This window comes from Brassica napus, chromosome C7, assembly GCF_020379485.1.
Source record: "Brassica napus cultivar Da-Ae chromosome C7, Da-Ae, whole genome shotgun sequence".
NCBI classification, from domain to species: domain Eukaryota; kingdom Viridiplantae; phylum Streptophyta; class Magnoliopsida; order Brassicales; family Brassicaceae; genus Brassica; species Brassica napus.
The window spans coordinates 49,419,001-49,431,731 of NC_063450.1; the positions used below are offsets into that span (position 1 = coordinate 49,419,001).

A 12,731-nucleotide genomic window follows, 5' to 3' on the forward strand; every position below is an offset into this window, starting at 1 on the left:
ATTATCGAGTTGGCCCATATTGCTATTAAGGATAAGAAGCTAAACAAAACACTTGTCGGGGCTCAAGGTCTGTCTAAGGTTTTTGTGGCATAGAAAATGTATGTGATTAGCTTTGTCAGTCACTGACTGAAAAAAACATATTGATACTTTCTTTTTGTCAATAACTTCCGCCGACATATGTTGAAATCTTTTAAGCTTTATAGGATATTCTGATTGACAACTTATTTTTCAAAAGAAGGGATAATGATTCAGGGAAGAAAAGAAATAGCGCAATCAGCGGCATGAATATGTTTTCCCGAAACCCCAAAGTAAAAAAGACTCAACACTTTGATGTTTTTTTTTCTTTGCATGCTTTACTTTTTCATCATTTTATCTCACTAAAATGTCAAAACTAAACTTACAAAACTGTAAGGTGCAACAAAGTCCTTGAGTTTCACAAGGATTATATATAAATCTTCATTTTACATATCAATTAATCAGGAGTGTGCAACTCTAACTTGTTTTCTTCTCATATTAATTATGTTTCTAAAATTGCAAGTTCAATATGGCACCCTTTTTTTTTTTTTTTTTCTAACCGAGTATCCTGTCCCCACCGAAGTGGTCCAGACTAGAGACCGAAGTGAGCATGGACGCTGTCAAGGCGTCACCATGTGGCTCACCGTGTAACGGTCTTCGGTCTCGGGTGCTGCAGCCCACATGTAAATTCCGCAGTGGCCAAGGCTCGAACCCAGAGGCGGGCACTCCAGCTGGAGCTCCTATACCACTAGACCAAAGCAACTTGGTTAATATATAACTCTTAAGACAAATAACTCTTTTTTTTTTAACAACAAACTTTACATATAACTAAAACCAAGCTAAAGTATAATATGAAATGTTCAGTTTTACTTTTGATAAGATCTGAGAGTCATTTACAGACCACACCAACCAAGGTAAAATATAATATTTAGACATGCATCATTATTTACTTATGACCCTACATTTACATGCCTTTCCTTGCACATTTTTTGTTCCAAAAGACAAAACAAAGAAACACGAAAAGAAAACACATGAACTCCAAATCTCTCACTTGTTGTGTTGTGTTCTTGCTACACACAAATTTATTATCTTCTACATCGCCATCATCTCTCATCCACGTCAACTCCACAACATCAATCCTCAATGTCACGTTACCACACTCCTTATCTCAATCCCTTGAGGATTTCGCCCTCAAGACGTTAACAAACCAACATCATACCGGTTCTTTATACCGAGCTGTCTTACCTAAAAATTTATCAGGAATCGAAGTCTCCATAGTCCGTCTCACCGGGAAGAGCATTTGGAACGCCGGGGCCAGATTCAGCAACGTGCTTATTCCGGCAAGGTCAGTTTCGGTACCTCCTGCAAGGAGAGTCGCTATTGTGTACCAAAATCTAGGGAACTGGTCTAACCATTGGTATACCGTACCCGGTTACCGGTTAATCACTTATGTCTTAGGGTTTAGAGTTTTGGACGTGTCGGATCAAGACAACGTCAAAGAGATCAGTCTAAAGATGAAGAATCCTGTAAAGATCTTGTTTAGGGATTTATCGGATGAGAAAATGTTGTCTAGGGTAAGTTGCGTGAGTTTCAAGGCACAAAACGAAGACAAGGAAGCTGCTCGTATAAGCAGAATGATTCTCCCGGGCGTGTGTTATGGTTCAAGCCATGGAGACTACTCGGTGATCGAACATTTAGAGAAGGATAAGAAGAAGAAGGTGGCGTTGTGGCGGACCTGGTGGTGGCTGTGTATGGTGGGACTAGTATTAGGGTTTGGAGTGTTATGGCTCTTAGGGTTTGTATGTACAATGGGGCTAAGGATTTTAAGAACGAAGAAGATTCAAGTGATGATGGAGAGGGAAGCTAATGATGGTGAAGTGTTTGAGAGCAGATGGGTTGGTGGAAGTAAAATGCCATCAGCAACTGTAACCAGAACCCTACCAGAGTCTGAATCCGGATTCGAAAACTGTTCTCATGGATAAAATAAAAGTTTGAGTTTTATAAAAATATGTAACCAAAACTTACTAAATTCAAAAACCAGAACAATCTTCTTTGTTGAGGATCCTATCTTTGTTCCTCAGTTTCATGGCTTTATCTTTTTATTTTGCTGGCTGGAAACTTCTTCATTCCATCTAGAATATGTATCATAGTCCCTTTTGCCCCCAAGAACTGTAAATTGACATCCTATAATCTCCATTTTAATGTTGGCCTTGAACTCGAACATAAGCTCGCTGAATGTTGCATCTACTTCAGGTTCATTGCCTTCGTTTAGGATCAAAGAACCTCCAAATGCAAAGAGATGATCTTTCGCAAGTATAGGTATGTGAGACTCTCTCGACTCATCTCTCACAACACTGCCATCGCATTTGCGCCTTATGCAACAAGCTACACGAGCAATACCACCAGAGTCATCGTCATAGACAGCTGACCGAGCAAGAAGCCTAATGCAAGCCTTATAGTTATATCTCAAGAATCCAGGAAAGGGTCTTTGAATCATATGCACAACCTTCAATAAATCTCCTGAAGTTTGGTCTTTAAACATTCCAGGCTGTTCTTCACCAGGTAAGATTGTGTATCTGCTAGGTGATGCACTTATGAGCTCTCTTGCTTCTCTGTTGAGTTTCAAGCAGTTTGCAAAATTGAGACAGATGTCTGGATTGTGAAACGAACCATGTATTCTCTCAAGAGACTCACACTCTTGTGCATTTAGCTCTGAAAGCGATTCTGGAAGCTGTGGAAGTGATGTAAGCTTTCTGCACTCTCCAATGTCAAGCTTATGAAGTTGAGAGAAATATTTGATGCAGTCTGGAATGGTTTTCATATCTTCGTTACCACTCAAATCCAGTGAAACCGGAGTAGTATATGCTTTTCTCGGTAGACATTTTGGTAACATTTCTTCAATATTATTAGCCCTTATCGTCAGCCTTTTCTTGACACCAGAGACCCAACTAACTATTGCATTAAACGGGAGACCGTCTACATAGTCTGAGAAGTCCACTTCTTCAAGTCTCTCGAGCTTTGAAATGTTCATAGAGATATTGGTCAGTTTCGAACAATAACGCATACAGAGTTTATGCAGACTACAGAGATTCTCGATCCATGGAGGAACTTCTACTATTCCCGTGGAGCTTAGTTCAAGCTCCTCGATGCAGTCAGAGACATGTGGGAATGCACTGAGGCTTTCACAACGATCTGCTGAAAATTTCTTAAGGTTTGTGGCATTTGAGAGATTAGGAATCTCTTTGAGCTTTCCGGAGAAACTCAAATCCATCACTCTGAGGCTCCTAAGTGGCTGAACTCGATAATAAATAAGGCCACGTGTCAGTTCAGTACATTATGAGAACTTGTGTAAGAAAATATTTCTGGAGAACTTACTAAGATTCCTTCCCAGAGTTTCTCAAGCTTGCTACATGTCATTATGAGTTCCACAAGGAACTCTGCAGAGAACTTGGAAGGCAAAGATCTCATAGGAAAGGAGTCCCAGTGTAGCAGTCTAAGTTTGTGGGGTAAATAGTTTAGACCCTGTGGCAGATTTAGTCTGGATTTAGCATTCCATGTCTCGTATATCTCCAAGAACTGAAGATTATGCATTCCTTTAAAGGCTTTCTTACTTATGGATAGCTCTCCATTGATTTTCGATGCATCGAATGATATGCCTAAGACAGTTGCTGTACCCTGAAAAAAAACTCCACAGAGTGAGAGACTATATCGTTAGATGTAAAGATAAGAGTGTAGAAGTGCTTACGGATTTGCAGGCAAGTACATCCCTAATCTCCTCAGCATCAACCAAGAACTGACGTTTTCCAGGCTCGTGAACAGACTGTTGACAGACGATCTCTCTACCCATTTTTTGTAGCAGAGAGTGCATATGTATGTGTCCCCAATGAGTATCCACGAGAGATTTATCAGCTAAGGCTTTAAGTCCATGGTCAACGTCCAAGTTACTATTCTCAAGCAACGTCTTCACAACCTCGACGTTCTTACCATTAAACAAACAAGCAATGTGAAGAAATATGGATTTATCTTTACTATGCAAAGCATCATAGCTGAATCTCAAAGTCTTCTCAATTTTACCATCAAGGCTTGTGTTAAGTCTTGGCATTGCATATTCCCACTCTTCCTTAGAAAACCCTCGCAAGTAGGAGCCCAAAACGGTTAAACCCAAAGGAAGATATCCAGCAAGATGAGTCACTTGTAGCGCGAGCTCCCTGATACCGACACAAGGAGGATGCTTTTGTCCAAAAGCAGATTGACAGAAGATCTCAAGAGCTTCGGTTCTAGACGGAAGTTCCACCTTGTATACAAGGTCGATACCATGTGCTTTCAGAAGCTGTCTATCTTGTGTGGTCACTACAATCCTACTTCCAGGACCAAACCATCGAGGCTCCTTTGCCAAGGCAATGAGTTGCTCCAGTTTATCTACATCATCAAGAACAACAAGAACTCTCTTGTCCTTCAACCTTTCTCTTACCACACCTAAATGAGGTATCTTAATGTCTTTATGGTTGATAAGCTTAGACAAACACTCTTCTTGCATATGCAACTTTGAACCGTAGTCGTCAAGGTTGATTCTCCTATATGTTTCTTTAATGTTCTCCATGAATGCACTATGCCGGAAGGTAGGAGACAGTCGAGTGTATAGAGCTCTTGCAATGGTTGTCTTCCCGATTCCCGCAGGACCCCAAACACCTACCATCCTCACTTCACTAGACTCTACAGATAACAATGGCTTCAGATTTTCGATATGAGAGTCTATTCCAACTAGATCATCAAAGTCCCTTGAAGGTGTAACGTTTAATGCACTAGAGATATCCAACGCAAGTTTCTCAATCATATCCGCTTCATTGTTCCTACGGTGAAAGATAAAAAACAACCGCTCATTCACATATAATACATAAACTTGAGGCTTTTAATACCTGAACCCTAAAATTATTAACTGAACCCCAAATAAATTCGGATCCAAAATAGATCTTAGATAGAGTTATCAAATCTATCCGAACCCAAAATATTATTAACAATACTATGATTCGAACTCGAAGTATTATTAACTCGAACAAATATAGAAAATCCGAATGAGAACTAAGAGCAGGTTTAACCGTGTCTCTTATTGGTGTATCTTAAGTAAATTGGGATTAAAATTAAATGAGAAAAATAGATTAAGGCAATATACGCCTCTTAATTAGGAGTTAGAAGAAGCGTATACAGATGGACACCTGTCAAAGCATGATTGGCCAGAGGATAAGTTGAAGCGGTCTCGCCTCTCTCCTCTCCGTCTTTCTTCTCTCGTTCTCTCTTCTCTCCTTCTGTCGATTCTCTCTCGAGACGGCGATTCTCTACGCCGACGGCAACTTCTCCTCTCGTCGGCGGCTGTCTGGTTTCTCTCTCTCTCTTGGTGGATCTCGGTTTCTATTTCTTTCGGTGTCTCTCGGCGGCTACATCTTTTTCGGTGTCTCTGTCGACTCTTTCTCTTGTTTCTCTCTTTCGATGGCGACTTCTCTTTCCATCGGTGGATCTCTGGTTTCTCTCTCTCTTTCTCGGTGTGTCTTCCCTCGACGGCGACGAAACTCCCTCACGGTGTCTCTCCTCGAAGGTAAAGCGAGTGTTGTGTTGTTTAATTATGCATGTATTTAGATTAGGCATGTTTTTGTTCTGATCAATTTTGCATGTATTTTTATATGTTTGGTCTTGTCAATTCTGTATCCCGGTGGCTGTCAAGCACGACGGCGACGGAGAACTATCTCGGTGGATCTCCTCCAATGGAAAGGTAAAGCTTCTGATTCTTGTTGTTCGATTTTGAAGATTTTGATTTGTTTGTGGTGTGTCTTATTAAAACGTGTCTTGATTAATTTTGTTCTTTCTGTCTTTGTTTCGTCAGATGAATGGATTAATTTGCTTTTGTTCTTTGTGTTTGTAATCCGAATGTTGTAGGGAATTAACCAAGTCTTTGGAACAAAGCTCATTGCAATACAGGTTAGCAATTACTCTTTTGTAGCTTTAGTTAATGGTCTGATGTAGCTTCTGGTCTGAATAGATGTAGCTTTTGTTCTTTGCTTTTGTTCTTTCCGTTTGTGGTGCTTCTGTTCTTTGCGGTGCTTTTGTTCTTTGCAATTACTCTGTTGTGTCCTGGTTAGCGTTAGTTAAAGGTCTGATGTAGCTTTAGTTAATGGTCCAACTGTAATTAATGTTATGGTTAGCTTTAGTTAATGGGTCTGGTTAGCTTTAGTTAATGGTTAGGTAGAAATGAATGGTGTAGTGATGAATGTGTTAGATAGATGTCAACTCGGTATGGTTGTTGTGTTCAATTCTTTGATAGTTTCTCTAATCTATAAAAATTATTCATCATCCTCTTTCTTGAATTCATTTCATACCGTGTTTCCTCCTCTCACTTCCTCATTATTTCCTTGTCCTCTATCTTTCTTGAGCGTGTTTTGGAGATGGATTCCAATCCATTTATGCATACAGGAAACTTTGTTGATCTACTTAGTCAACAAAGTATTTCTTTTGCTAACTATGAAGATATCTCAACTTTGTCTTCATCTCAACTTCCTTCTCTTCACAGGGATGATGTAGGTGAGCGTCGGGAACGGAAGACGTGGACTCCTACTGATGATATTCTGCTGATCAGCTCGTGGCTCAACACCAGCAAAGATCCAGTGGTTTCGAACGAGCAAAAAGCAGGCACCTTCTGGAAAAGAGTTGCATCCTATTTCAACGCGAGTCCGAAGGCAGCTGGGGGCGAGGAGAGAACACCTAATAACTGTAAGCAGCGTTGGCACAAGATCAACGACTTGGTCTGCAAATTCTGTGGCGCGTACGAAGCTGCAACTAGGGAGAAAACCAGTGGCTGCAATGAGAATGATGTCCTGAAGAGAGCTCATGAGATTTACCACAACAACCTTAAGAAGAAATTCACTTTGGAGCATGCTTGGAAGGAACTGCGAAACGACCAGAAGTGGTGCGAAGTTGCAAGTGCCAGAAACGAGGGAAGCTCTAAGAAAAGGAAGTGTGAAGACGCTGAAGTCTCATCAGCCTCTCAACCATCTGAAAGCAAGCGTCCCGCTGGTGTTAAAGCATCAAAGGCCCGTAGGAAGGCGACTGTGGCTGAGGAGGCTCTCACGAATGGGTTTCAAAGTATGTGGGACATTAAACAGAAGGATTTGGAAGTGAAGGAAAGGTTGTCGAAGATGAAGATACTTGAGTCTCTTATTGCAAAGACAGAACCGCTAGCTGAGTATGAGGAAGCCCTCAAGAAGAAGCTCATCAGTGACCTAATGTTTACTTAGTGTAAGTGTTTCTTAAACTTGGTAGTTTCTTGTTTTAAACTTGGTAGTTTCTTGTTTCTTGGCTTCTTTTAAAACTTGTTAACTGCTTGGTAGTTTTAAACTTGTTAACTGCTTGGTAGTGTTAAACTTGTTTATTGGCTTAGTTTTAAACTTCTTGTCTTTGTGTGATGATTGTCTCTGGCTTGTACTTGCTTTCAGGTGGAGTCAAGTGTCACGGAGTGGAGCATTGTGTCACGGGGTCAAGTCTCACTGAGTCTACTGTCGAGTGGAGCAATCAGAGTTTGGAGTCTAGTTTTTCTAGTATCGGAGTCTAGTGGGTGTAGTGTCACGTTTTAGTTGATCCGTAGTGTTTGTAATATTTGGAGTCTAGTGGAGCAATCAATTGTGTTCACGGATTGACTGTAGTGTTTGTAAAATTTGGACTCTAGTCTTTGTAATATTTGGTTCACGGATGATCTACTTATCTATTTAAAGTGTTGTTGTTCGATTATGAAGAATCACACAATCACATTCTCGACTTCTCACATTTGAAATATCACAAAAACTCTAGTAGCAAATCTCATTCTCTCCATCTCACGGTTCTCTCCTTCTCACCATTCAACATATTACCCAATCTCATTCTCTCCTTCTCACCGTAATCTCTCCATCTCAATCTCTCCTTCTCACCAATCAAAATATTTGATCAATACGCCAAACATATTATCTCCTTCTCACCTCACCATTCAAAGAAGATCAAGCCAAAAATAAAAATAAAAAATGGCATCGTCTTCTCATAACACATTTGATGGATCAATGGATGATGCTTTTGATCAATATTTTGATCAAGCATTTGATCAATATTTTGATCAAGCTTTCGACAAATTCTCCAATGCCTATGGTGATCAAGAAAAAGAGAAAAAACAAAGGAAACAACGAGCTTACTTCGAAAGAAATCGCGAAGAAGGCGATTTACGTTTATGGAATGATTATTTCAGCGACACTCCAACATATCCTCCAAATCTATTCCGACGACGATTTTGAATGAACAAACATTTATTCATGCATATTGTTCAGCGACTCTCTAATGAAGTTCAATTTTTTCAACCAAAAAAAGATGCTCTCGGAAGGGTTAGTCTCTCTCCACTTCAGAAGTGTACAGCAGCCATTCGTATCTTGGCATATGGGAATGCGGCTGATGCGGTCGACGAATACCTCCGCATCGGTGCAACTACAGCTCGGTCGTGTTTGGAACATTTTGTGGACGGAATAATTTCTTTATTCGGTGAAGAGTACCTGAGAAGACCAACACCTGCTGATCTTCAACGTTTACTTGATATTGGTGAATATCGTGGATTTTCCGGGATGGTAGGAAGCATCGATTGTATGCATTGGGAGTGGAAGAATTGTCCCACCGCTTGGAAAGGGCAATTTACTCGGGGTTCGGGTAAACCAACAATTGTTTTAGAGGCGGTTGCTTCATATGATCTCTGGATATGGCATGCATTTTTTGGACCTCCAGGTACCTTAAATGATATCAATGTTCTTGATCGCTCACCTGTTTTTGATGACATAATAAATGGTCAAGCTCCGCAAGTCACATACTCTGTCAACGGAAGAGAGTATCATTTGGCTTACTATCTAACTGATGGTATCTATCCGAAATGGGCAACTTTTATCCAATCAATTCCATTACCACAAGGCCCAAAAGCGGTTTTATTTGCTCAATGTCAAGAAGCTGTCCGAAAAGATGTCGAGCGTGCTTTTGGAGTCCTGCAAGCCCGTTTTGCCATTGTTAAAAATCCGGCACTTTTTTGGGATAAAGTCAAAATTGGGAAGATTATGAGAGCTTGTATCATACTCCATAATATGATAGTAGAAGACGAACGAGATGGATACACTTTGTTTGACGGTTCAGAGTTCCAAGAAGCTGAAGACAACGGAAGTTCACATGTCGATCTCACATATTCTACCGATATGCCTTCAAATATCGTAAATATGATGAGTGCTCGGACTAGAATTCGTGATAGACAGATGCATCAACAACTGAAAGCTGATTTGGTTGAACATATATGGCGTAAATTTGGACGTGATGAAGATAACAACTGAGCTTGATTTTTTTTTCTCGTTTGTTTTAGTAATCCTTGTTTTTATATTTTTTAATGTTATATGTTTAAAATGTTACTGTTCAATAATGTTTTAATTAATAAATAAAATTTTATCTAAAAACTAATAATTAATATTTTATAAATTAAGAATCTCTAAATAAGATACAACCATTGGAGGTCAAAAAACATAATGTCTCTTAAGTGTGTTTCTTAATTACTTTTAATTAGTTAAATAATGATTAAGATGTGTATATGGGTTGATCTTGCTCTAAGGTTATATTAACCTACTCATTTCTAAAGAATTTTAAATTCCTAAAGTTGGAAAAGCCGCCATTTAGAACAAAACTAATATTATATGTTGTGGTTTGAGTTAAACAATTACTAGTTTTTGCCGGTAAACTCCTATTAACTTTTTAAAGAATGACTAACCAGAGGCGAGAATCCACTCCGGCTAGATTCGCGACGTCCGTCAGAACCCGTGACCATCTCTGCCTCACTTCTTCCGACTTCCCCACGCAAGTTTTTTCAAAGATGTTTCCAAAATCGCCGGCCTGCTTTCTGACGTCAGATGGATCGACGTCGTAGAAAACAGGCATCACTGTTTGGCCCCGCTCTTCTTTACAGCTCATGATTTCGAGCAATTCGTTCAAACACCACGTCGAAGATGCATAGTTCTTCGAGAGCAAAATGACTGCGATCCTTGATCCTCTGATCGCTGCCACGAGCTCAGGGCCAATAGCTTTGCTCCTCTTGATCTCATGATCGATGAAAGTGGTGATTCCTTTCCTTTGCATCTCCTTGAGGAAATGACTTAGAAAGCTTTTGCGAAGATCTTCACCGCAGAAGCTCGGGAAGACGTTGAATCTCCAGTTCCGAGACGGAGACGAAGACGAAGACGAAGACTCCATGAATAAAAAAATATCATTTGTTTCCCAATACTTGTTATTTTAATCAGGCACCCTGTTGGAAAAGTCAGCCATCACCAAGTTTAAATCCATTATAAGGCATCATTATTACAAGTCTTTGTGTTTGAGTCTTTAATACACATATATGTATACAAATTAAAAAACTTTCGGTTTGGATTTCTGTAAAATCTTTAATCCATAATTATATACGCATATATATATATATATATATATATTAAGGACTTTAAGCACAAGGACTTGTAAATTTGTAATAATGATGCTGTTATTGTTAAACTAATAAATTGGGCCTATAATGAATCACAAAGAAATAGAGGCCTTTTAATAAAGAAGCCTATTTAAACTGAAATACTATTAGCATTCATCCCATATTATATGATATGTTTTCCACTAAAAAAAAAAATCAATCAAATTTTGTCTAGCTTCTACACGATCGCACGTCAAATTGTGTCGTTCGTTAAAGTTCTACGCATTTTACTTTATCGTCTCTTGATTGATATTTGTTTGTGCTATGTAATCAAATTGTCGATTCAGCTAAGCTGTTGATGGCTTGATGAAATATGAATGTGTGTTAGATATAGATGGTAAACACAAGAGAAAATTGATAGAACAAAGAACATAGGAAATATAGACAAAATATAATAAGTTTATTTCATTCTTTCATCAAAAAATTTGTGAAATATTTCTCTTTAAATTTTGTTTATTTTCATAAAATGAAGGTAGTGATAGTTCCATTCTATTCATTTGTTGTCAAACTAATAGAATAATATCAGAGTCATTTTATTTTATAAAGTAATAATCTAGTTGTATCCGTCGTAAGGTTTTGAGTTCACGGAGCATTATTGAATGGGTCGAGTTAATGAAATTTTGCACTGGGAAACTACACCAAAATACACAAAAATCAATTTTATTTGTCCACATAAATAAAGCGATAAGGTGGTCATTTTCAAAATATTATTATAGGCATGTCTGATGTCGCTGTGTCTTTTTTGTTTCATTCAAATTTTAAGAAATGATAGAAGAGTCGAGGGACGCATAATTACAAATGAATTATCAGCTAAACCATCTTATTCAATCGTTTTCTAATCCTAAAATCTTCGACGTGAAACTAAGCCAGTCAGATTACGAATCCAGTGTATTGAGATACTCTTTAAGGGAAGTTTTTGGCTATATACTTGAATTTTTGCATTTTCAGATTATTGCATGAGCCCTTTTCAAGACAATTTGAGAAATTAAGCCTTAGTTCAAAAAGAAGATGACTAGAGAAATCAATGATTACAAAAAAAAAAACAATACGAATATATAGGAGGACCAACAAGGTCGCACAGGGACGTCATTGACGCATTAAAGATGTCATAGGTCGGCATAAAAAGACAAGAACAACTTGATAATACTTTAATTTGCATGTTTCAATGTAGCTATAGAAGAAGAAAGTAGATCAATTCTTACCTATATAAGTTTAGGTACAATTATTTCTGGATTGTGAATGCAGAGTTGGACATGACTGACTTCAAAATATAAACATAAAATGCAGATTGAGATCGATGAGGTAAGGTAAAAAAAATTTGGTTATTCAAGTTATGTTATAGACGCTTAGAGCAGTTCCATTGGGGTGATTAAACCCAAGATGCTTAACAAAACAGAATAAAAAATAAATCAAAAAGTCCAAATTAAGTCAGTACCGCTCCTAAAATTGGGCTTTTTAGTTTTGGTAGGGAACCCTGTCGTGGCGCCTTCTCATTGGACCGCCCATCAATTGTCTCTCTCTCCTTCGTCGCGACTCGCGAAAAGTCGATTCATTCTCGACTTCTCCGTCCTCTCTCTCGAATCTCAGCGACTTTGAAGCGAACCTCGTCGTCTGTCTGGAGCCTTGCGTCTCTGTCCCGAGCCTCGTCGTCTCTCTGTCGAGCCTCGTCGTATCTCTGTCGAGCCTCGTCGTCTCTCTCTCGAAGCAAGCTCGTCTCTCTCTCGAAAATCTTGACTTCTCCGTCTTCTCTCTCTCGAATCTCGGCGACTCTGAAGCGAACCTCATCGTCTGTCTGGAGCCTCGTCGTCTCTGTCCCGAGCCTCGTCGTCTCTGTCCCGAGCCTCGTCGTCTCTCTGTCGAGCCTCGTCGTCTCTCTCTCGAAGCAAGCTCGTCTCTCTCTCGAAAATCTCGGCGTCTCTCTCGAAGCTCGGCATCTCTGAATCAAATCTCGTCGTCTCTCTCTCGAGTCTCGTCTCTGTCCCGAACCTCGTCGTCTCTCTTTCGAACCTCATCGTCTCTGTCTCGAACCTTGTATGGAATCTCGTCTCGATCTCCTTATCGGTAAGAAATCATCCATTTGATTTGATCTTTATGTTACTGCTGTCTCGATTTTGGTTTATCTCTCATCCCTTGTCTTTTGTAAAATTAATTTTGAGATTTTTATGATTGTTTCATAATA

At 39.3% G+C, this 12,731-nt stretch overlaps 2 protein-coding genes across 2 annotated transcripts; one reads left to right on the forward strand and one right to left on the reverse strand.

Moving 5' to 3' along the window:
• The first annotated feature begins 714 nt into the window (after positions 1 to 714).
• Positions 715 to 2,236, forward strand: LOC125590091. Its single transcript, XM_048763074.1, has one exon. The coding sequence runs from the start codon at positions 984 to 986 to the stop codon at positions 1,995 to 1,997; it is 1,014 nt and encodes a 337-aa protein (XP_048619031.1). The 5' UTR covers positions 715 to 983; the 3' UTR covers positions 1,998 to 2,236.
• On the reverse strand, positions 1,972 to 10,394 carry LOC106438453 (putative disease resistance protein At4g11170). Its single transcript, XM_048763073.1, has 4 exons — positions 9,812 to 10,394; positions 3,761 to 4,865; positions 3,391 to 3,690; positions 1,972 to 3,307 (listed from the first exon to the last, which is right to left on the reverse strand). The coding sequence occupies exons 1-4, from the start codon at positions 10,288 to 10,290 to the stop codon at positions 2,099 to 2,101; spliced, it is 3,093 nt and encodes a 1,030-aa protein (XP_048619030.1). The 5' UTR covers positions 10,291 to 10,394; the 3' UTR covers positions 1,972 to 2,098.
• Positions 10,395 to 12,731: the final 2,337 nt, after the last annotated feature.